At 40.3% G+C, this 26795-nt stretch overlaps 1 protein-coding gene across 5 annotated transcripts in view; it reads right to left on the reverse strand.

The window, feature by feature from the left end:
* DIAPH2 (diaphanous related formin 2) overlaps window positions 1-26795 on the reverse strand; it is an 828187-nt gene that overhangs the window by 642197 nt on the left and 159195 nt on the right. For all 5 annotated transcript variants that reach the window (XM_075186343.1, XM_075186345.1, XM_075186342.1 and 2 more), the window contains one exon: window positions 15863-16002. In XM_075186343.1, coding sequence (XP_075042444.1) covers window positions 15863-16002 — 140 coding nt within the window. The remainder of the gene's footprint in view (window positions 1-15862; window positions 16003-26795) is intronic.

Here is a 26795-nt window from a genome sequence, read left to right on the forward strand (position 1 = left end):
CTTTGGAGCCAAAACTCCAACCAATAGGGAGAGGGGCAGAGGAATTGACAGATCGGGTCTGCGCCGAGCCTGGACCCAGCGGACGGCAGGAGCAGGTAAGTAAGCCGGGGATAGGGTATATGGCCCGATTGCCCGGCGCGTGATACAACCCCACTAAGCCTTACTGTCCCTTACTAAAGTCAGCCAATAAAAACAAAAATCTCAGCGCCCACAATCCTCCTAAAATAATATCAACAAAAAAGGGCATCTTGCAAACCAAGGTTAGTTGGCACGAAGAATGTAATTATCCTTCTGTTTCTCGAGCTGGATTAAAATATTCAAGCTTTTCAACTTCAAATTTTGTATAGAAATAAATATATAAAAACAACTTGTGAACATGCGAAAGCTGGTGCGCACATAATGTATACATAGACCGAGGCACGGAACAGATGGAAGGTACAAACACTTTATTTTGTTTTGCTGTATTCTGTATGTCAACTACAAAAATGTTAAGACATTTATGTGCGGAAATTAAATCAAGAGAAACTATTCCTTTAACTCGTAATTGTTGTCTGAAAGGAAAAAAAGAGAGTGTCTGTATGTTATTTAGGGGACCATAGGATACACCAGAGGTCCCCAAGGCTTAAGTGGGACCCCAAAGCATGTTTGGCACAAGGAAAGCGTAAGGAAAAAGTTATGATATTGTTTTCTTGTGTCCGTAACCAATTACGTCTTTGTATTTATTATGTCACTTACATTAGTAGGGTTGGCTCAAGGTTAGGCAGTATTGGCAATTGCCCTGGGGCCACAGAAGCTTGGGGAGCAATGTGGCCTGTTTGCCATGGGAGCAACTTGTTCAAACACTGCTGATGTCAAGTTATCTTTCTGTATCTATTGTGAATACAGATGTAAAAATACATAGTTCATCATCACAATAGCCTTCTGATTGCCAATGCTACGATGTCCTTGGACAGCCTTAGACCAAATTAAAGCCACAGCTAAGGTCACAATCGTTTTCTCCGACGGTCTTAATGCCTTTTCCACCGACCCTATGTCAGTGAGATCGTGTCCTCGAGATGACTGCAATAATTTCATTGAAACGGATAGGATCGTTATTAGGCCTGTCGGTAAACGTGAAATGACCACTATCGCATCGATGTAGGAGGTCAACTTACCTCCAATGACACCAACGGTGATCCAGCCATGTGGCTCAAACCAACCCAGCAATTTTGTTCAATTTTGTCCCCCATATCCCCAGAAATGTGTGGCTTACATGTGATAAATATTACAGAAAGCCTAGATACGTCTGTAGGATGTGATGATAATCTGAGCATACCCAGCATGTTCTTATAAAAACCCAATCCACGTTCATCCTCTGAAAAATGATGTAATTCTATTTCACCAACACAAATTGCATTGTATGCCCGATCTGCTATCTTCACCAACAGCAGCACTAATTACTATTCTGTTTAAAGTCTGCAAGAAACTTGTTTCAAAGTTTCAGAATAAAAAGTAATGACCCAGTGGAACAAAAACTCAGCTCTTTTTTTTGGGTGATTTAATTAGACTTGGATACCTTTCATTTACAGCCACAAACTACAGGGTATTGTATTTTAACTACTTTTATGATAACAAATAAGCTTCTCGTTTCATCACAGCGACAAACGTACACACTTCCCCCCGCATCAATAACTCTGTCTAACCACATAAATCAAATACAAATCAAAGCCTGATCATCTAATTAATTGATACTATAAATACCTTTTTTTTTTCCGCAGTGCCTGAGGGTACACAAATTACAATGTAAGCCGGGTCCCTGCCACTGAGAAACTGTTTACTTTTGGCTCTTTTTATTCCTGTGGTTTAGCATTTTACTAGAACGTAAAGTGTCACCATTTGGAAGTGTTCACGTTCTTTGAAGTGCAGGCATTAGTCCTACAAGGTTTGATTGGTATCAGACCTCCAATTACTGACTAAAGAGGGGGCATGTTAATGCAATTTAAGAAAATACCATGACTAGATTTAGCAAAAGACGAGTCATTAGCGGCTGAAGGAAATATATAATAGACTAAATAAGGGCTCTGTAATACATATTATGCACGACTCTAGAGAAGTGTTTTGCCTAGAACTATTTCAACTGCTATCGGCCCCCTCCACTACCTCAAGGAATGTGGGAGGGGTCTCAAGTATTAAAGCTATCAGCTTGTATCGAAAGGTTGTCAATGCGGTTGATTGGACAACGGCTGTGACTCACTGTGTGATGTCACTAGTTCCTCGTCCATGGTGGGCTGTACTGCCAGCCAACAAAATGGCTGCTTCCGCTGAGTGTAGACAAAACTTTAATAATAGTGCATTATTTTAATATCGCACACATTTTCCTTCGCCTTGTGCCGGAGACATAAACCACTTATTCTACAGGAAAATGCACATATCACTCAACATAATTAGGAAAAAATTAGGCACCACATACATTTCACACATTCAACGGAGGCAAGGGAGGGCAAATTTTAGCCTGGGGGGGAAGACTTGACTCAGCAGCCTATTAGGCACATTTTAAAGGGAAAAACTGCAGGTGGCCAAGTGACCCAGCACAAGGCAGCCCACTATGGGACCGGCCCATGGAGCAGATGCTCCCAAACCCAGCCCTTGAACGGAGGTCACAAGCCAACATTTCCTTTGTTCACCCAAATATAGGTCTGGTGCAAGCCCCGGGGCACCCTCGTCAACACCCCCCCAACACTTGGAAGCTGCCCCCCCACCCTTGCTGCATCTTACCTTAGCAGACAGGGAGCAACATCCTCTGCTTCTCCCACTGTGACATAATAGCCAAGCCCCCAACTCCCAACTTAACACTGACAAGTAGTATCGGCAGCTTGACATGTGAGAAGCCGCTGGATTCTCCCCTTCATTGCAGGAGCCATGCAGGGACTCCACAGGGGCATTAAAATCCCTGGATGGGTGAAATTATGTCACGCATTCATTGTTCTAGGCACCCCCAACCACAGTGGCACCCAACTGTCTAGGATCACCTAAAAGTAGTACAACACCCAGAAATTGGTTTCCTTTTCAAAGCTGAACTGGAATAACTTGCGGTTAGAATCTGATGGTTTGTTACGTTACCTCTGCGCCAATTTTTAGGGATTTCATGTTTAAAGGAAGCATTAGAAATTAGGTATCGACATGTCACCTAGCAGTATCGTCAATAATTCAAAATCAAATATTTAGAACCTGCTCTTTAGCAGAAAACCAAGGCTTAGAAATAATTTTACACAACACTGCTTAACAGTGACACCTCTATATAAAAAAACCTCTAACTTTAGTTTATAAATGAACAGATATTAGTTGGCAGTGGTTATCGTGAAATTAAAAGTCGTAACATGTCCTGCAAAAATTGTCCTGGCAGTGTATGCTGGGAATTATTGTTCCCAAACAGCTGCAGAACTATAGGTTGGTCCAGCCCTCTTTAAAATGTGCAATGTCCTATTTGTCTACTTGTTTTACCCCCTTGTGTTATCTCCTCTCACGCCTTGCTGTAAGAAAAGCAACCTGAACATTCCAGAGCGCATTATGTTTTTCTACAGTGGCTGAAGACTCCCCGGGGCCTTTTTAAGGTCACGGAAAATCCACATTAAAGAGATGTTTCCATTTGAATAGCATAATGTAGGATTTAAATGGGTCACCTGATCCTGTATTTAAAAGGAGTTTCACAAACATCTAATGTCTGTATTTAGTAGTTCAAAAATAATCTATCTAATCAGATAATAATTCTGCAGAGCTGCAACAAGATTACTGCATATATTATATTAGAACATAACTTTATACATAATTATATTGACATACCACACGATACAAACACACCCAGACTCACTGTTAATAGATCGCACTTAGGGCAGCAGATTTGCTGGGGTAACAGGCTGCCCATTACTTCATGATCCTACATTTATGTTTCTTAAGTTTTTGAAAGTAGTTTGTAGATTTTTTTCTACTTATTTATTGCTATAGGCTTCCGTGATCTTTAATACTAGTAGGATACAATTTTGTCTTTTATACAGTTGGAGTGTGGAAGTAACGAAGCACTGTGGTGGAAGTTGTTGGTGTCAGAAGTGGGACAGCAAAAGTGGCGTAGCGAGGCAACACATTTAAGAACACAGTCCTGGAAACACCTTAAATCTTTCAAGATTGAAGGTGGTTTGCAAGTTTATGAAAGATTCATTTTTATAAATTTGCAGGAATTACCAAACAAATTTTATATTGTTCTTTTTTTCCCCAAGACATCTAGATATCTCCCTTGGTATCATACTGAAACAGGTAGCTTTTTATTGCCGGCCATTAAGCTGGGAAAAACGGTGAGAAATCACAAAATTATAACTTTTTCTATTATTCTTTCAAGAGTTACTGAGTAATCTCATAAAATTACCACGAAAATAGAGATGGGCTAAATATAAGCAAAATTTCAGCCGAAATGAGAGAATAGACAGTTTTGCAGATATAATTAATTCCGTTTTTGCTGATAAAGAGTTGGTTGCAAACTCAGAGAAAACTACTCTTAAGAAGAAAAAAAAAATGACACGGGAAAATTGCGTAATTCCGCTTATTCGCAGAGCCGCACATATCTCTAGATGATCCGCCTCTGCATCAGCAGAATGCTTCATGGTCAGCGAGTATGTCCACCTGTCTTGTCACAGGTGCAAAGGATACCCCCCATCCCCCCCACCAGGTAGTGTTTGTTTACGCAAATGTGCTTCATACACACCTACCACAAATTTTTTATTAAATTACTCATCTCTGCATGAAATGTATTTAAAAAAGGTATTTGAAGAAAACAGTTTGCCATAGGATACACTGTACTGTCTATTCCTTAAAGTCACTGACTAAGGATCTGACACAGAACTTCACAGAAATATGCCAGCACTCGGCAGCATGCAGTGAGAAACATCTGGCTAATAATCTATTCAAACAGCGCGATTCTGACATCTAAGGAATAGAGACAAACGCAGCACAAAAGCCTCTTTGGCGATGCCTTGCACCACGATTTGCACGAATGTGCAGACATTTCCACCAATGGTTTGTTGAGCAAGATGGTGCATTTCCAGAGAAGTAGAAATTGTCACCAGCCACTGGGAGGAGCTGGGCATACTGAGGGCGCTGTTTCGGCATGAGGCACTTCCATGACCATTTGGAGCAAAGCCACACCCTATTTGGTAGAACACACCCCTTTTGGATTATAAAAATTGGGACCGTACCATGAATATTGTTACGTTGGCACCCGTTAAATCGCTATGCTGGGTATTGGATCAGTCCAAAACATGGCGGCCTCCAGTGTAGGTCGGTGATGTGTGACCTTTAAGAGGCAAAAAATAACAACAACATCTGGATCTGGAAACAGCTTCTTATAAAACATTTGTTACTATTTCTGTTTAACTGTAACTAGTGTTGTTTAAGAAATTACTGTTATTGTAGTTTACATGGTCAACTTGTATTTACCTAATGTATATTTTCCTTAAGAATTATCTCCGATATATTTACAGGGACCCAACCCAAGAAAGTCTACTATGGGACAGGCCTGGGGGACAGATGTCCCCCGCCCCCGCTGTATATGTAGGCTTCACTTTTGGGCAAAAATAGTTCCTTTATTGGCAGAAACACAGAAATACGGTACAGCCTGCTGCAGATATAGAATGCAATTTTGCCTCTTCCTAAAACCCTTTTGGGATTGTGGACCCTCACTGAGACCAGTGATTAGCTGGCACCATGCCAGTCATACACACAGTTTTCTGCAGGAACCTGACTCCGCTCCGATATCACCGCAGGAGACCACTATCTGTTTTGCATAAAGATGAACATTTGCCTCCTGATTAGAGACAACTTTCTCCAAATGTCCTGTGAAATATTCGCCTTGTTCCGTACGATTTTGTATGTTGTGTCAGCGACTATCCCATCCAGAACACGCAGCAGAATGAATTGACCGCCGTTCGTTGACTATAATAGGAGAGGGTGTACAAATACACCGCGGAAAAGTGGAACCCAAAAGATTGTCACCTCTGTGGTTCTAGAAATGATTTGTTTTTAGCTACATGTATACGATATTGGATTACATAATATAAGCCGCTTCTCCAGACCATACACAAGTATATACTGCTGTATAAAATCACAGCGATTTACGGTAGGAGGAGGAATCCGCTCAGCGATCTCCGGCGCAGTGACATCACACACAATGATGCGTGCATTCGCATTACGCCAGCACAGAAGCGACCGCCATCTTTCATTTCAACAATCACAACAAGACGTCATAACCCACCAGGGCTTTGGTCAGTAAGTCATTTCAAGGGAGATAAACTGGCACCCCGAATCGCCCCGCAAAATGCTGAAATTACCTCATGGTGCTGTAGGGGCAGGAGCTGGCTGGGCTGGGGGGTAAGGGAGGGGGCAACTGGACCGGTCCCATAGTGGGCTACCTTGGGCTGGGTCACTGGGCCACCTGTATTGTTTTTCCTTTTAAAGCATAGGCAAACCCATGGGGAGTTTCCTAGTCCCGGGAAAACCCCCTCCAAGCCTGGGGCTCTGTATAATTGAGGTGGCTGGACCCTGCCCCCGCTTCACACGGCTCTGCTTAAAAAGGGAGAGCTGCGTGCACCTAACAGTAGTCTACGCAGCATTGCCCATGTATATTATGGGAATAGGAAGAGTCGGAGAGCAGCCAAGCACTGTCTAATGTTATAGCCACGCCCCCATGCATGTTGGTCACGCCCACTGGCAGCGTGGTGTGGAAACCCCCCCCTCTACAAATCCTGCGTTTGCCCCTGTAAAGTGTTCCTAATAGACTGCTAAGTTGAGTCTTGCCCCCTGGGCTAAAATTTGCCAGCCCATGCCTGCGCAGGGGGTGGAGCCAAAATTACATGCTTTACAGTGAATTGCCTCATTAAAGCCCCCGTTCTGGGAGGTGTCTGTTCCCCAATGTGGTCCGGGAGAACTTCCCAAAATTTGTCACTCTCCCGGACACTGCAGCATGCTTCAAACACGATCCCAAATCCCTCTTCCCAGGAGAAAAATGCTGCAAAATATTTCATAAAAAATTATTCCAATCAGGCAGCCATAACTCTCTGTTCATAGTCTTATTGTTAATTAAATTAACCCCAAACCCATCTTTTTCACAATACCAAGTGCAGGAATGAGCGCCAAAGGATGCAATAAAACAATGCAATTACTGAAACCTCAGAGGACATCAGACGCACAGCGGCAGCTACTAATATGTGTATTTTTCTTTTCTTTCTCTCTTGCCGAAGTTCATTTAAAGACAAATCTCAACAGGTCTCTTAACCATTTTAATTGATAAAATCGTATCAGCCGGAGCCTCGCTGTCTAGAGACGTCTCTGATGAGCTCTTTGAAAGCTTCTCGCCCCGTCCATTTCAAGTGGTGTTTAGCTCTCATGGCTGTAGTCAATATTGGAAAAAAACGCAGTGTCATTTATCAAGGTATTTGGATGTAGGTTACAAGCGCCTGCAGGCATTTGTGTTGGTTAAAAATGTAACAGTGTTTTTATCATCAGAATTTAAATAAAGTTATTGTAAAAAAAATTCTACAGTTATATTTACGAAAAGTGGATACACTGAATATGTAATTTAATAATATTCTAAAGTACCCAATTATTCTGCCCCTATAGCCAGCTCCTATGTCACCCTTTAAACTAAAGCAACAGAGGCATTATGTATAATGTGTCAAAGTCGTATAATTGGATGAAAGAAAGTATATTGATTAATATTATATAATGAGAAAACAATATTATATTTTATTTATTCTACAAAACTATATCTCCCAACATTCCAGAGTTTAAAATAAAAATAAAAAAATAAGGTCAAATAGACAACGCCTCTGGTCTATCCGGATCCCTAATTAGAACATTTACAGCAATATCACAAGGCTGTTCTGGTAAGTCACGCCCAATTACTTAGCCAGAAATTGGGACATTCCCGCAAAATTCTGTTGGGTTTAAAAAAGATCGTTGTTTTCAAAAATGCACCAAGATTGGGGTTCCCTGTAATTACCTCATTATAGAACCATCTCTGGATTTTCATATCTTGGTTCCCAGGTTAATACCAGTTTCCACCACGGGAAACCATTAATTCCGAGTGCTTACTTCTCTGGATTCAAGATCAAGGTGTGCAAATAGGCTCCTATAGGGGTTTTAATGTATTTGTTCTCCAAATAAAGTGTGTGGGGCTTTGCTAATGGAATTACATTTCATGACACATCGTCACACAAGCTTTCTATTCCAAATATTCCAAAATATGGAAGCATATTGTGTGTCTGAAGGTCAGCTTGATTCTGTTTGGTGCTGCAATCTTCGATAGGGAGGGTGGTTACAGTGCCAGGAGGCTTAAAGTACCTAATAACATTATGTACGGTGAAAACGGGAACATTTAGGTCTCTGGAGACTGATTTGTAAGTTTATCCATGTTTGGCTGCAATATTCTGTCCAAACCAGACAATTATCTGTCTTTCTTTTTTCTAGAGATGCTCACTGACCCTCGTGAACTGGTTTTGGATCAGGATTCGTGTTTTGGTAAAACCGCCCTCGTGTGTTTTGGTTTTGGACTTTTTTTTAGTAAAAATCCTAAAATATGCTAAAATCACATAATTTTGCTCTTTTTTTGTTCCTACATTATTATTAACCTCAATAACACTAATTTCAAGTTATTTGCAGTCAATGTTAATCCCACCATAGGTCACAATATTATTTTCATACACTTTCAAACAAAGACTTTCAAACAACAGCGACCTGGCTGGATGGTAAGCGACAGAGAAATGACACAAACACACGGCAGTTCCTAGCACATCTAGGACACATTGGCACACAGCAGTGGAAGAAAAGAAAAATGGGGTCCGCCCACCCTCCCACCCACTATCATGTTGGAACTTAAAAAGGATTACAGAAACCTCGAGATCCAAAATCCAACGACGTAACGTTGACGTTTTGCCTCGTTTTCAAATCCGAAAAAGCGTGAAAGTACCGAGCTGGCTCGGCTCGGTACTCGGATCTGCTAAGTTTGGGTATATTCGGTTCTCGGGGAACCGAGCCTGAGCATCTCTATTTTTTTCTAAGTTCATTGCGGTACCCACAATGTAGCCTATTTATGAACGTCCGAAAGAGGTTTAAATACCCCCAAAACTCCACATTACCACATTATCCAGTAACATGACTATTTCTTATAGGAGGATTGCAGCAGATATTGGTGATATTTGCTGCAGTTCCAGCCTCATCCAGTCCCAAAGGTTTCTATGGGGACTGTGTTTTTGCTCTATCTATCAAGCAAAATTCGGAGCTTGACCCCGACAGGTAACGTTATTTGAAGATGGCGTTAGTCGTTCTACCCTATGGGGAGAGAATCGCAAGAGAGGATCCCTACCCTGCAGGTTTGATGCTACTCGCCACCGAAAAATGCGCGGAGCCATAAGAACCTCTACAGTCATGGCCAACAGTTTTGAGAATGACACAAGTGTTGGTTTTCACAAAGTTTGCTGCTTCAGTGTTTTTAGACCTTTTTGTCAGATGTTGCTATGATATACTGAGGTAACAGTACAAGCATTTCATAAGTGTCAAAGGCTTTTACTGACAATTACATTAAGTTTATGCAAAGAGTCAATATTTGCAGTGTTGACCCTTCTTTTTGAAGACCTCTGCAATTCGCCCTGACATGCTGTCAATCAACTTCTGGGCCACATACTGACTGATGGCCGCCCATTCTTGTCTAATCAATGCTTGGAGTTTGTCAGAATTTGTGGGTGTTTGTTTGTCCACCCGCCTCTTGAGGATTGACCACAAGTTCTCAATGGGATTAGGGTCTGGGGAGTTTCCTGGCCATGGACCCAAAAATTTTGATGTTTTGATCCCTGAGCCACTTAGTTATCACATTTGCCTTATGGCAAGGTGCTCCATCATACTGGAAAAGGCATTGTTCATCACCAAACTGCTCTTGGATGGTTGGGAGAAGTTGCTCTTGGAGGATGTTTTGGTAACATTCTTTACTCATGGCTGTGTTCTTAGGCAAAATTGCATAAACGTAATGTAATTGTCAATAAAAGCCTTTGACACTTATGAAATGCCTGTAATGTTACTCAGTATAACATAGCAATGTCTGACAAAAAGGTCTAAAAACACTGAAGCAGCAAACTTTGTGAAAACCAATACTTGATTCATTCTCAAAACTTTTGGCCATGACTGTACTATAGGTTATTCGCCAGGACCTCCTCCTATCAGAACCACTATCCCAGATAATCAATTCTAATAAATAGCCACACTAATTTATTTCTTATTATTGCAACATAATTAACAAGAACAATATGTGATAGGTCCTAAATAGATCCCAATGACACAAAACAGGGGAATGAGTCCTCTTCTCTATTCAAGCTCATGTATTGAGTGATTTTTATATTTTAAATCTAATTATTTCTAACTACTTGTAAAAGATGGCAATAATTTTGTCCAAACCATTTAAGAATTTATTTGTGGTGTAAGCTCTAAAATATTCTGCTTTTTGTGTTTTATTCCACTACAAAACAAAGAAGTGCACATGTGGATACCAAAATATATTTTCATTTCAACATTTTTTTAGAAAAAATGGTGCAATATTATATTACACACATACACAGATACAGATGCACAGGGAATATAAGAAACCTGACGAGTAATTGGATCACAGCCAACAATACACTAAATTTACTGATGATAGCTGACAACACAGGTCACCAGTACGAAAATATAATTAACAGCTAATGCTAACTTCCATTTCTTGAGACATAACAGATTAAAGAGGTTACAACAGTCAGAGCATTAGAGGAAACAAAGGTCACAGGTGCATTTACACTTAGTATTTGTGTGCACATGATAGGCAGGAGGACGGTGCGTGGGACAGGCAGGAGGACGGTGCGCGGGACAGGCAGAAGGACGGTCAACAAGATAGGCAGGAGGACGGTCAACAGGATCGGCAGGAGGACGGTCAACAGGATAGGCAGGAGGACGATCAACAGGATAGGCAGGAGGACAGTCAACAGGATGGGCAGGAGGACGGTGCACGGGACAGGCAGGAGGACGGTGCACGGGACATGCAGGAGGACGGTGCACGGGACAGGCAGGAGGGCGGTGCACGGGACAGGCAGGATGGCGGTGCACGGGACAGGCAGGAGGGCGGTGCACGGGATAGGCAGGAGGGCGGTGCACGGGATAGGCAGGAGGGCGGTGCACGGGATAGGCAGGAGGGCGGTGCACGGGATAGGCAGGAGGGCGGTGCACGGGATAGGCAGGAGACCAATGCATGGAGAATGATACAGGGAATAGGCAAGAGAAAGATACAGGGGATATGCAGGAGAATGAGGCAGGGAATAGGCAGGAGAACGATGCAGGAGAACGATGCAGGAGAATGATGCAGCATAATTAATTTACATTCAGAGACCAATTTATCATCTCTTGTATTAGGAAACATAATTGCATTAAAGCTTCACTTATTCCTAAAGAAGACATATGAAGCTCTTTTTCTTTGCTTTTCTTCACCCGGTCACCTTAGGTAATCTCAGGGCACCTACACAGCTGAGTCACCATGAAGTAGCCGCAGTGACTGTGACAATAAACCAGCTCTCATCTTTCTGATATTTTACCAAATGAATGTCCCACACATTTTATTATGTCAACTACAATAATGACATCTAGGAACATAAAACAGAAAGCTCTGTCCACAGTAACAGAACTACAGGTCCCACAGTGGACTAGTCGTTATATATATATAATGCCATGAATGCCAGCTCCGCTGGGAAAAAATCAACTGTGGTCCCAGTATGTTTTTCGCTTTCGAAAGTGAAAGATCTCCACCAAAGTGAACGGTGGAGAAGAGGAGCTGTCGATCTTTGGGCCTTTTCCTATATTTCTAATGAAGTTCAGTTTGCACCTCAAAATTGCACTTTGCCGGAGAAACGCATTTCGCACTGCACTCTGAGCAATGTAATAAAACACTTTAGAAATACAAAACTGTCCCCGGTAATAAAATGAGACTATTTCAGGAGAAAAACGGAAACATTTTAATTAATGAAAGTAGTGGTTGTAAAGTGGTTTGAGGTTAGACTTCAATGTGAGATGCTATACTTTACATAGGTCGTCTTTCTAGATTGTTCCGCCTCTCTACAGACCTAGACGCACTTCGACTTTGTGGAGGAGTCTCCTAAAATAGTAGCGTAGGTGCGTACAATGAGATGCGCTGGACGGAGCATCTAGTCAAAGGTGTGTCACCAACGCGTTTTGCCACATGTAAGACGTCTTATGTTCTTCACCAGTGACCTCCAGTGTGTACCAAGTGTGACTAATTTATTTCAAAGACTGGTAAATTCAAAGTAATAAAGAAACAGAGCCAGGAAAATGATTCACCTCTCGCACACAATGATCCGTTGCAAATTTACATATTAATTGTAAGATACAGAAATCCCAACCCAGCTACATTTCAATTCTCTTAAACATCGCCGTCCTTTTTTTCTTTATTTTTTTATAAATGCATCTGAATAATTATGAGATTTCAGCATTTCGCTGGGAAATGTTATAAATTAAAACCAGCCCTTGAAAATTTCCAATCAGAAAAAATACATGCTCAAGCAAATAATAATTGTGATAAAATATGTACTTATTAGAAGTGACCAAACCGCGCGCCTACTTCTGGTAATTGTTTTTGTATCAGTAAAGATCTACAAGTCCCTACTTGGAAGAAATCATAAATAAATGCAGCCGTCAGCAGCAGTTTTCTTGGGGGCATCTAAAGAGTGTATTTCTACACTGTGTAATGCAGATCTCAAAACATTGCTTCTTAAAGGACTTCTAGAGCCCAAAAATATACATTTTCAGATATAAACCAGAGGACAAAGTCCCAATTTTTGTCAGGACAGTTCAGATTTTCAGACATCTAAAGGGGCGGGGCTTACACCGAAGTGGGTGGATTTTCATCACAAAGTGGCATTTTTGGGTGGAGCAGGGCGTGGTTCTGGTGAATTAGGACTGTGCTTATGTTGTTCCAGTTTTGCAAATGCAAGTGTTTGGGGCTATAGCATTATACCCTACTCTTTTACAGACAGCTGTAGCTCCTCCCACATATTTGGGGTAGTGTCCTGAAGGGTCCAGAAAACTGAGGCTGAGTGGCTGAGATATCACTGGCCCCGCCCCTGGGTACAAACCAACCAATCCGCACTGTGTGTTTCCGCAACACCAGCCTGCCTAGCTGTCAATCACTCTCTGCTTGTCTAGCTAGTGAAGCCCCTCCCTCCTAACATGCCGACCTGCGGCAGCGCAGTGAGAGAGAATATTGAGTTTTGTGGCAGAAACAAGCACTGTAATCTGCACGGACGGAACAAAGGTAGTAGGGAAATCCGTGTGGAACAATTAAGGCCAAATTCTGCAGCCAAATAAAAAATGAGGCCAGAACAATTTTGAAAATGTCACCTATATTATATTATTTAGTTAGTTATACTGGCGCCTGTATAAATTACAAATATCCACCTTTACTCTAGATACATTTCAATAAATGTCATTTTGTGTCACTTTTCTATTTAGAATGGACCTGATTTTAGAAAAAATGCCATTCCCAATCCTTTTTGAATAACTATATGTACCTAGTAGGAAAGATATGATGTTGGGGATCTGCGCTCCCTACTGCTGCTGTTTGGGGCTGGCGTTGTCTACAAGGGGAGCTCCAGCCCTTCGGATGGAACGGATAAAAAGTTTTGCCCCTTGGCGCAAAGTGATGCAATGAGTAGTGTAACGTAATACTAGAATGGATATAATCTTGCACAGATATATATAAATCCTGCGACTACACAAGAGATAAGGTTGCAACCTAAATGTTTCAGGCTATTACCCATTTTTCTCACTCTTGTAAATAAGTCATTTGGTGGCAGATCAGGAAAACGATCCCACTTTTTATATCCGTTTACCAGTCTTCCCTGACAGTGCCTCCCTGGTTTATCCATCACAGATGGAATAATCACTGCTCCATACTTCATTAATCACTCAACCTGTGCTCCTTGAGGAAAGCATGAAAACATGTTCTGCTTCTGAGGCTGAGAATTACAGCTTTGATATACATTGTAAATGTATTTTAGTGGATGGACACATCGGCATTTTATCATCATCATTTATTTATATAGCGCCACTAATTCCACAGTGCTTACTCGCATCAGTCCCTGCCCCATTGGAGCATATAGTCTAAATTCCATAACACAGACACACAGACAGAGAGAAACTAGGGTCAATTTAATAGCATTTAATTTTGGAGTGTGGGAGGAAACCAAAACACCCGGAGGAAACCCACGCAAACACGGGGAGAACATACAAACTCCACACAGATAAGGCCATGGTTGGGAATTAAACTCATGACCCCAGTGCTGTGAGGCAGATGTGCTAACCACTGAGCCACCGTGCTGCTCAACAGTAACATAGGTTGTACAGTCACCACTTCTCTCATACATTGTGTGTCACTATGAGCTTCATCCTGCAGCCAATCACCATACGCTTCCTCCTGCAGTCACTATGTGAGGAGTGTGGATTTAATACAAGACCAAAGAAGGAGCAGGAAAGTGAGAAAAAGTACATACTTCCCATGTACCCCACTGCTCTTGCGGTCAGCTGTGTCACACCTTGTACAGGAGGAAGCACACAGTGATATGTATCAGTAGCACTTCCTCCTGCGGTCATTGTATCTAGACAGTGATAACTACCTGCGGGTACTAGACAGTGAGGCAAGGTGTAATTCTCTTCTCTGCCCACCCTAGTATTCCTCAACCCTGGACTAGATTCTCTCCTTATGTTATAAACAGACCTAGATTATGGGGCAGCACTTTCTGCATAAAGAATGACAACTGGTCACAGACGACAATTAGACATAAAATGCCGAACTACGTCAGCGAAGAGTTGAAGTCTCCAGACTAAGCACAAATCCATTTATAATGTAACTTTTTTGTTTTTGTCAAACCGAATTATTCAAACAATAAACATAATCGTAATGTACTGCAACATTTTTCATTCAAACCCACTGCGCTCCTAAATTGACAAGACAAATATGTTTTTCAGTATAAAATGCCTTTTTTTTTTCCCTTTGCTGCTTTATAATACGAGCTCACCGGCTGTCTAAGGATAAAATTAAATTACGACAATCAATGTTTTCAGGGCTAAGAGAAAAAAAAAATAGGAAAACAAAACAGTCACAGTTAAAGTGGAACTAAACCCAAAAAATGTATCATGAAGGAAGTTTAACTCATAGGGATAAATGCACAAAAGACTATGGGGTAAATGTATCAAGCTTAGAGTTTTCCGGAGGGTTTGAAAAGTGGAGATGTTGCCTATAGCAACCAATCAGATTCTAGATATCATTTTGCAGAATGTACTAAATAAATGACAGCTAGAATCTGATTGGTTTTTCAAACCCGCCGGAAAACTCTCAGCTTGATACATTTAACCCATAGTCTTTTGTCGTACAATGGTAAAATAGCTCTAGTTAAGAAAACAAATTGCTCACCTCACGCTGCCATATTTTAGTCAACGTCTCACACACCCCTAGTCACTGATTTAAATAAACTCTCCTACTTCCATTATGCACACTGTACTTAGAGCAGATTAGAGATTTTCTTTTATTGGGCAGTTATTTGCCCGTTCATTTACCTTGTTATAGGGGCTTGGGAAAATGTACACAGAATGGGAACAATGATTCAGACTAGCTTTTAACAGGCAAACACACTCCACAAAACAACACTTGAAAGTCACAATAGCTGCATGAGTATAGTTCAGCGTACATACATTAATACAAATTGATACAAATTGATACAAATTAATACAGTGTTCTCAGCAGGAGGCCGCTCACCTGACGGGATTGCTGGTCAGGGAGACTCTCAGGGACTCCAGGCAGTTCAAGAGCTTATCATCCGTTATGCCGGAGCGCAGCTCGTGGACGTATTCTTGTGAGGACAGAGTGCACTCATGTTTGTTGTTCTTCAGACCACCCTGTGAGAGACAAAGTACAGAATAGGCCGTGAGACTGTATGAGAATTACGCTGCATAACCTCAATTAGTGGTGGCAAATTGTGTTTCTACGATATTTCTGATAATGACGGTTGATTTACTGTAGGAAAATTTCCTGTTCTTCACGTTTCTTCACCACAAACACAGAATGACAGAGGAACAAGACTTAAATCTTCCAACAGCTAGCGCCCCAACATTTATAAAGGCAAAAGCGGGACAAAATAAACCCCACCCCTGACCTGTCCAAACCCCACCCCTAATCTGCTCAAACATTCCCATGTCCCCACCCAATCACAAACACTTTTTGGTGACACTCCACCCACTTCTGTGCAAGCCCTGCCCCTTTTTGAAGGCACATCCCACTGAAATAAGAAGATGGGGAGGTTTTAGAATCAATATATAGAAAAATAACTCCTGTTCAGAAGATGTGACTTCTGAGATAGTCCTTTAAGTCCTGACCTTGTCCACCTGGTATGTACCAGAAGACAATTCCTTAAAAGGGAATCACATATTTAAGCTAAGAAGCGATTATTTTGTCTGGTGTTTTAAATCGGCTACTTCGACCAAAGAGAGGGGTCTGGAACGAATCCATTAAAAATCTAAATCTAAATAATTACACCAAATGGGACAATTCTGAGAGAATTAGACCATGCCAAGCACTAACAATGATCTTGGGTTTTTTTTTCAACTAAAAAGTAGCAGAAACATTAGTAAACAAACATACAGAAATATCATACAATTCACAATGTCATAATAATATTATACCAATACTACTTGTAATGCACAAGTGGTGTTAAGATGTTTATAATCTCCTTTAAATAATATCTGTATGAACAGTAAGTTCTGCTGTCGTCCTCGGTTACCTTATCCATCAGTTTGGCAATCTACATTGTGTGTCATTGAGTAATGGAAGATAAAGATCACATGTAGACTGTAGCTGTGAGTTTTAGCAGATTACAATAGCACTATCTGAAGCGATGATACGAAGGACAAAGCTCACAGCTCCAATCTGCTATAAACCTCCGGCTCTAATATGAAGTTTACACCACTGCCTGCAGGAGTCATATCAAGTCAGCTCCTGAGACCTCACTAATTCCTCCGCCTTACCCTTTAAATCCTCCTATATCAAAACCAATGATCCGTGAACAAGAAAACGAGAAAAAATAAATAAATCTACAATGAATAAAGAATCGGTGAGCAACCTAAACTCATTATCCTCTGTATCCCTGTGTGAGCCGGTCAGACCTGTGACACTGGGAATAATAGGTGCTATACGATACAACACAAAGTATCAAACATAGGACTTAGCAAGACCAACAAAATAAATATTGGGGACATGGCTAAAATGTTATTTTCTTTCTCATGCAACTATTAATACACAATATATTGTTTTCAGTTTGATAAATTATGTTGTTTAAAAGGAGACCAACCCCTTTATTTTTATTTTCTTCTTTGTAAAACTATAATAAAATGCCCTGTTTATTCATTGTTCTTCTCCTTAGGGTTGAACGCGTTTAAGTGTAAACTGCAACATTGTTGCAACAATGCAAGAAAGAAACATTCTTGACGTCTGCCAATATCTATTGTAATGAAGAGGAAACGAACGGGAGAGCTCAGACTTCTGTCTTTTCAAACTAAATGGAGACATGTCGGCTGAAATCTCCAGCTCACAGGTAGAACATTTAGAAACAAATTTAATATGTGTGTCAATTATCAAGAGGGGAACCCAATGTGTCACATGGGTAAATAATGTTGGTCCAAAACCTTACAGTCAAAACTATTTCCATAGTTTACTTTATTTTACTTAAATTGTCATTCCTTTATCCCTTCAAATCACATTTTTTGTAATAACATTCCAGCAGAAATCGAAGGTATGAAAACTAGAGCGCACCTAGACCCATATATAACAAGAGACGTTTCTACAGATCCACTTCTAGTTGAGTATAGACGAATGCATTATTATTTATTATTATTATCTTTAATTTATAAGGCGCCACAAAGGGTCCACAGCTCGTACATGACATAAACGGAAAACAGTGAGCCATGACACAACATGATACATAAAGAGCAAAAAATGCAAAAACACAAACAAAAAACACCTACACACAGGTAACATGATAATGCAAATCAAATGATATCTGGGACAATGTATGAAAGTGATGGTAGAAATCAGCGAGAAGTAGGCCGAAGCTTAAGAAAACAGGGCTAGGGGAGCAGCCAAGAGGAAGAAGGGGTGATGGAATAGTAGAAGGAGCACACAAGGAAAGAGGGCCCTGCTCATGAGAGCTTACATCCTAAAGGACAGGGGGAGACACAAATAGGGTGGTGCTAACTGGGGGCGAGAGAACTGGGAAAAGGGAGTTAGGAGGCCTGATAGACTTGAACAAAGAAATGAGTCTTAAGGGCACGCTTGAAGCATTTGAGAGTAGATGCTAACCTGATGGAACGTGGAAGATCGTGGAAGAGGGGGGGGGGGTTCCTAGTGCCTGGAAACCCCCTCCAAGCCTGGGGCACTGTATAATTGAGGTGTCTGGACCCTGCCCCCGCTTCACACGGCTCTTCTCGAAAATAAAGAGCTGCATGCACCTAACAGTAGTGCACACAGCATTGCCCATGTATATTATGGTGATAGGAAGAGTTGGAGAGCAGCCAAGCACTGTTTAATATTATAGCCACGCCCCCATGCATGCTGGCCACGCCCACTGGCGGCGTGGTGTGGAAACCTCCCTCTACAAATCCTGCGTTTGCCCCAGCAATGCAGAGCATTCTGATAACTTTCTTTTTTTTAAATCTGAACGGTGTTCTTTAATACCCAAATGATTAACCCCCCCGCCATCCTTTGCCTCTGCCGCCCCTGCTATTATCAGATTTGTTTTCCAGTAGAATATTTGGAGTAGTTAATAACCCCTCCATCATGGATCCTGTCCGTCCTCTTTCACAAAACAGCGTAGAATCATACATATTAAGGAAGGGACCAGTCATCCTGTTAGAACCCTAGGGGCAGATTCAATTAGCCACGAGGTGACCAAAGTTATTATTATTAAATTATTAAAGTTATTATTATTATTAAGTTATTAAATTATTGGTGACCAAAGTGCGGTGTAAAATTGGGGATAAATGTTGGAACATCGACATGTACTTCCAGGAGTGAATGGGCCAAGATTCAAACAAACTATTTGACACAAACAGAACTACTGGATCAATATCAAACTAATTTGAACATGGGAGATTCCCTCATCTCAAGATACAGTTACACAAATAGGTTACATAAATATAATAACTATTTTTGCCTGGGCAATGTTGGAAATGTTCTTGGACTGATAAAAAAAAATAGTAAAAAACAAAACTTTTCTGCACTGCTAGATGGTAAGACGTGCATATATATTATTTAATTTCAGCTGTACAGACACTTCTTGATTCATAGCCCCCAAATGAGTCAGTTTCTTTCCCTCGTCTTTATATCAAAAACAGGTATTATTTTTTCAAAGAGATGAAAAGAAAATTATTAATGCGGCTACTTACCTGTTTTTGTTGTCTTATAAAACATGCAGCGGATTTTCACATATTGAGTAATAAATTATTCAGGTAATTTGCATGTTTTCCAGAATCCTCTGTTAAACTTACCAAAGTGTGTGTGTCTTTTATTAATAATATCTGAGGCAATGACTGACAATGCAATAAAGATTTAATAGTGTCTGTCATCCGAAAATGAATATTATATGTTGTGGTATGCAATTACCTTCTATAGCGCAGGAAGACAATTCCGCAGAAGGAAGCACAGTGACAAGAGAACATTAATATAAAAGTGCAGAGATTGTGTGAAGAAGGGTAATTGTGTGTAGGGAGGGGAGGGATTCATAGTCTGATATGTAGGTGAACCAGAGGTCTTTGTAAATATAACCATTCTCAGAAATAGGATACCACGGAAAAACACGCAATGTGGGCAGCACTGTAGCACAGTAGTTAGCATTGTATTCCGTCAGTCTTGGGTTCATGGTTTGATTCCGACCAGGGCCCTATCTGTGTGGAGTTTGTAAGTTCTCCCCGTGTTTGCGTGGGCTTCTTATGCCAATGACATACTGGTTAAGGTAATTCTGATAAAATGGACCTTCGTGTGTGTGTGTGTGCGCGCCCTGGAATTTAGAATGTAAGCTCTAATGGTGCAGGAACTTATTGGAATGAATATACCTTCACGTGGGTAATTGCATTTCTTAGCTACTTCCAATTATAAGGGCTTGAGATATCAGGGCATGGCCTGCAGAATGCATCTCATATTGCTCTCAAATGCAGAAAGGCGATTTCAGACATATTTATATCAGAATTTCCATTCTGGTACTGCAATCCCATAAATGTTTGCATAAAAACATTTTGCCAGAAGTCACTTCTTAAAGGTAGAAAGCAGACCTGCCCCTTTGTACGCCCAACGCCGTTAGGCACATTGGCAGGCAACTATATGCGCCATGCATCCACATATTTTGCGTTTAGTAAATGACCGTCTCTGTGCGTTAGATTGAAGTAGGACTATGAATGCACCAAATTCAGCATTGGTTGTTGTTGTAGTAGGATAAATACAGAGTTTGTTTTGTTTTGTTTTTTTGTTGCAAGATGAGCGTTTGGCCAAATAGTTACAATGGTTTATTATGCCAAATACACTGTCTTTCTTTTCATTTCATTTAACAACAATGCATAGTGCTATTTCTTTGCATACAGCATTACAACTGGCAATGTATCCATTTAGGCTGCTGATGTAATTTTATAAGTCTAAATGTAGTTTGTTTTTGGTTTTTTTTGAAAGCATGAACTTTTATTACATTTTAGCAGAAATGATGGCAACATTACGCATATCACAATAACATTGTATTCTTTATACTAAACAATAAGAAAAAGTGCACGCTTATAAAGCAGAGCTTGAATATAATATTCTACCCTGAAATACACAGTTAATAGAAAGTGTTAAAATAAGTTTATTTCTAAATATATTAAATAAAATGCTGTTTGCATGGTGATTTCATTATTTTCCTTTTGCGAGATTTTGAGCAAAGCTGTTTAATAAACAAACCGCTGTATTTAGCGCCTGCGACGCTTTGACAATCAACGTGGGGGTTCGCGAGCTGTTGGGGGGGGGGGGGTCCCTGCAAGTCCCAGACGTCTCTGTTCGTTATACAACAGGAAGAGGTTAACTGGGTTTCTTTGTTCAGTGTTGAAACGCATTGTTGATGATGTGTCACAGCGATCAAAATAATTACATTTGCTTTTATCAGAAATAAGACAGCATCAATGCATTATGCATCGTTTTTATTCTGCCAAAAATGATTTCATAAACACATTTAAATTAGAAATACGCTAACAATTATACAATCAATCCTATCCAAGAACTAACTTTTCTCAGGGATCTGTCAGATCTTCTTTAAGACGTACGTAAACAAATGAAAAAGTTTTTAAAAGGTGTTTGAAGCAACTAGGATTTCAGCTGTTTGACAATTCAGTATCCAATATTATATTTTGAAGGATAATCTCAAACGTTAGATATAAAACCTGAAAAAGTTTGATAATAACGAACGTTCGAAAAAGAAGCATGTTTGTGTCTCCGCTGTAACTGGGTCCTTGTGATTTGACAGCTGTAGTCACGTGATTATTGGTTCAGTTGACAAGATGGCCGACTGAGTGACATCATTGGTTTGTGGTGAATTTTTAAATGAAAGATTGCCGGGTGTATTTAACATGGTTTGCACTTTTGCCCGTTAAGTCTCTTCTATCTTGCGATGACAGATGACTTAAAATCATTTTTACTGCACATGCACAAGCCTAGGACTATTTATTTAATCAACGCAGGGGAGAGCAGGAAGGATGGCGGTAGAGGGGGATATAGAGATCCCTCTACTGCGATTCTCTCCCTATAGGATTGAATAGCTAACGCCATCTTCTGACCAAGGTCAAAACTCCGAAAAGAAAAGCTTTTCAGAACTTGATAAATTTGCCCGGATCGCGGCCCCATACAGTATTATGCGTACTGCTATATTGTGTGGTATGTTGCCCAATACTGGAGATATCCGTAATATCTCCTGCATTAGGCTTTTGTTAAATTGTCACTACTCTTAAAAATTCAGTAAATGAACTGAGCTCATGCACATACAAAACAGAAAAACGTAACACAGCTCTGAAATTGTGGGTAATCCTTATTTAACAAATAGAAATATCACCACCCTCTTAAAAACATCTGTACTCCTGTACAAGTCTAATGTGTAGAGCACAGAATGTGGAGAGCGGATTGTCGTGTTAAGAGTATGCACAAATAGTTCTGGTTTAAGTTAGAACATAAAATCACATCCTATGTTCCAGGGTTACACCAAATTTGAATCCATTGTCCCCTTGTGATCACCATTGTCCTAGATTGGGCTGTTTATAAAGCTTTAAGTTGGATTCTAGTACATCCCTGGTGCAAATTTTTTTAAACGCAAATGTACAGTTCCGTAAAGACAATTTTGGCTATTTTTAAAATGACAAACGGACAGGAAAAACTTAATAGAGGATATGTAAATCCTTATGTAATTACTTTGTGTAGTGTGACTTTGGTGAACTGATTTGTTCAATTCTGGCAAACTGAGAAACCATCACGCTGTGTGTGAACGTGCAGTGGTAGATCAAATTAAACTGGATTGCAATGGATCACATACTGAAAAAAAATTACCCTAGTCACCGTGTGAGCAGTCAACATTGAACTAATTAGTCAAGGAGACTGCATTTCGATCCAGTTGTTTGGCACAGTGAAAACCAACATGCTACACAACTGGGTTAAATAGCCTACTAATCCCAATGTTCGGTATTCGTGCTAAATAACCAGATCACAATGTGTGTTGGGATCATTAATTACTCCTACAGTCCTTCTCCCACCTCCTCACAACAGCCTCACATTGCTTTTGTAGACTCTAAAGTAATTTGTGACAATTTACTGGGAGGAACTGCAGCTGAGAAGGCACATGGGAAATAGTTATGGACATTTGTCAATTGGTAGCTGGAACAAGGCATATTGACATGGTGACGGTTCATTTAAAGAAAAACTCTATGGGAAATTGTATTTTCTTTCTATATGGGTTCTTTATTCAGCTGTATATAACTGCTTACGTACAGTAGCCGTAGAATTTACATCCAAACTCCGAAGGATGCCAATTATGGACTTCTTACGGTTTAGATAGTTAGGGCAGCATGGGTTACTCCAAAACACAATTTCTCTCCATAAAATTAAATTTTTTATGTTGATATCTATAGAAAGATGCGTTTAATAAACTGATAATCTGGTTCATTTTCTTGGTTTTGTATTTCCGAAGAAAAGGGACCACTTTAACCACCCCAAAACACAGATTTATTAAACCCACAGAAATCCAGTGTTCTTCTCGTCGCTCTGTGATGTTTCAATCACGGCGGGAGTCAACAGGACGTGAATTGTGCTGCACAAAACACTACCCAAACACTTCTGATGTCGGCAGACTCGACGGGACAGTGGCCATCAAATACGACCCGTCATCCACGCAGGAACGTCAACAAAAGCTTTGAGCGATGGATGACTTTATATCCATTGAATCGGCCTGCCAAACAGCTCTGTACAGTAGGTTAGAATAATTTGAGCTATATTTAATAGGGCTGTAACACAATAATAGCTTAATTAATATTAACATCCTGCTCGGATACGGAACAAAGGAAACAACTAGAGAATGGATAGTTAATAATGGAAATTTTAATTAGCTTCCCTGCATGAGATTAATGAAAATTACCAGTGTGCCCATTTGATCTTTAAGAAAAAAATAAAATAATAATAACGCAGAGACAAAAGTTAGCAATTAGCGTATATCATGCTATAGCAAAGGTAGGTGAACAAAAAGGCTTTATCCCTTAATTTGATGCTCGTTAGGACAGAAATTATTGTTCTGGCAAAGCTTTCAAATTTCAATATTTTCCAACAGTACAAAGGGTCAGGGGTAATTCGGGTTAGTCATTTCAGAAAGCGTCCTCCGGTTTCCTTCAGCAATAAAACTCAGCAGTAAACTCCTAGACACCCCCCTATTGCCAGGAAATGAGGTTTTAAATCTTGGATAAGTCCATTTTGGCATCTTAGTGTGAAGAAGTCGCAGCTTTGCCTTCTCCTTTCCTCTAGTGTATATGCGATGTTTATTTACAATTGCACAGAGGCTGGAAAACTAATTTTTTCCAAAATCAAATTTAAACCACTGGTGCACTCATCTATAATAAAGTGCAGCTTTTGACAGTTAAGATGTAAAACAACAGACTCTCTGCCGGTGCACGCCTCTATTTTTATTCTAGATTATATTAAAGGTCGAAATGTGTACAGACAAAATTGCCTTTTTTTAAGTAATGAAATCAAGAAGGATGTTATGGATGTAGGAAGCAAATATTAAGCAATTAGTTGTTAAAGTTGCTTTTAGCATGGTTGGGCTGTGTTTAAAAGGGGAAAACTGTCGTTAAAATAAACATTCTTTCTATAGCGATGGATGTGTAAAAATGTTTGCGCTGTCATTTTTCACAATCCCATTGCGCTAATTAATCTTGACTCCAGAAACACAAGCCCCACTTTGTTGCAAAATAGCATCACCAATCTTTGTGACAATAACATTTAAAGTTCCAGAATGGGAACGTTTGGTGTTTGGCAGAAATGCATAAAAGTTTTCAAAAATTGTTTTGCAAAATTTTGCATGTTGCACCAGCAGAATTTGCCCTTAAATGTTCTCAGCCCTCCCACAAACATGCTACATAGCAAAATGAGCTCACTATCATCGAACAAGCTCTATTCATAGACTATAAAATCTACAACAAGCGTTAAAGTACAGAAATGGCGCAGAAGATGCATAACTCAAACGTCGCATTTCTGGAACTGCGAGAGACTGTTCTGCCACTAAATTTGATCCGCACAAACGTTTGAGACAGCCATCATAATCTAAAGCCTTTGGACTTTCCAATTATTAGGATTAAAATGTATTTATACAGCACCAGCGTATTCCATTGCGCTTTACAACTGGTAATATAGTAATAAAACAATACTGCATAATACAGACAGAGAGGTAAGAGGGTCTTGCTCGCAGGCTTACAATCTATGTAACAATGGGAGTTTAAGACATGAGGGTACATATTGCATATTGGTCCAGACAGAATACAAAGGTAAAGGTGCTTAGTGGACTGTATGATAAGTCACACAGCAATGTTGAATGTTAATAAGCGGGGAAAAATGACATGGCAGCATGATTCTAAAGGGGCTGGTCCAAACTACAAGCAGAAGCAATCCAAGTGAATAACAAATGCTAGGTAAGTAATCGCTTGAGACTAGGTTTAACTAAGGATATTCCACCCCAAACTGAAAGTATCCTTTAATGTGTGTCCTAGGCTGGAATGTAGCTATAACAATGGGTCACCATAGCAAAATAACACAAGTGGCATCTACATGGGCAATTGTGGAGCATTAAATGGCCCTGTAGCAACTGCTACCTTGCAAGTTACCTCACCGGCCCTTGGTAAAACAACTACGTGCAAAACAATAACATCATCTGCTAACTTTACGCATACCCCATCCCAGTCCTGGTTTCCTGAGGGTGGAAGGAGTGTGGTGCATCAATGTGGGAGCAATTTGGAGCTGTTGAATTTTGGGTTTGAGGCCTGGACCCATAAATGTTTGTCCTATTCAAAAATGATGCGAGTTAGCATATTTAACAAACTGTAAAAGGGTGGAATGTTAAAGATCTAGAATTACAGTCTAGGAATTGCATATTCCATTTTATAGCATGCAGAATTGTATTTAACACGTGTTCTATGTTCATGTGGAATTGACTTTGTTATGCAAAAACAATCTATGGAGATATGCTGACATATGGCCTGAAAAAGGAATATTTAAAAGAAAAAAAAAAAAAGATATTTAAAGTAACATATATATAAAAAAAAAGTAAAATAAACAAGAGATAATTGAAAATTCATGACAGGAGACTTGGAAACAAAGCTTGAAAATTGATTTTCGATGGTAAACATCTACTATTAGCTCCTAAACAGATGCTTCCTCGTCAAATTGCTCTAAAATGACAAGAACACTATCATAAAAAAACTAAATCACAATTATGTATATATTAGTATGCAAAAACCTAATAAGAAAATGTTAGTGGGAATGAGTTTTCTCCTGAATGGTTTATAAGGTGTAAAATACCGGTCAAACATTGGGCCATTCCAGTCCCTCAACCGAAGTGCCAGAAACTTATACCAACTAGACCGCGCAGGTAGACCGTCCGGTTGGTCAATTCTGGTTCTTCCAAGTTCATGGTGGCTCACATGGGGACTATTTTTGTGGTCAGCAGATAACGCCTCACACAGCACGATGGACGACCAGATTATCAGATGTGCCCAAAAAATACCTGATCATTCTCGACCGTGCCAATTGATTTAGGGCCGCACATGCGTCAGTATTGGACCAATTTTGAAACATCAGCCCTGTCATTGTTGCGTGACTTGCATAAAGCAGGCCTGTCCAACCTGTGGCCCTCCAGGTGTTGTGAAACTACAAGTCCCAGCATGCCCTTCCAGCTATCAACTGGTTGTCTACTGGCAAAGCATGCTGGGGCTTGTAGTTTCACAACACCTGCAGGGCCGCAGGTTGGACAGGCCTGGCATAAAGGGTTTAAGCTAGAGATGTTCACTGACCCCCGTGAACTGGTTTTGGTTTTGGATCTGGATTAGCTTTGTGTTTTGGTTTTGGGTTTTTTAATAAAAAAATCCTATAATATGCT

Source organism: Mixophyes fleayi, chromosome 9, assembly GCF_038048845.1.
Source record: "Mixophyes fleayi isolate aMixFle1 chromosome 9, aMixFle1.hap1, whole genome shotgun sequence".
Taxonomy (NCBI): Eukaryota; Metazoa; Chordata; class Amphibia; order Anura; family Limnodynastidae; genus Mixophyes; species Mixophyes fleayi.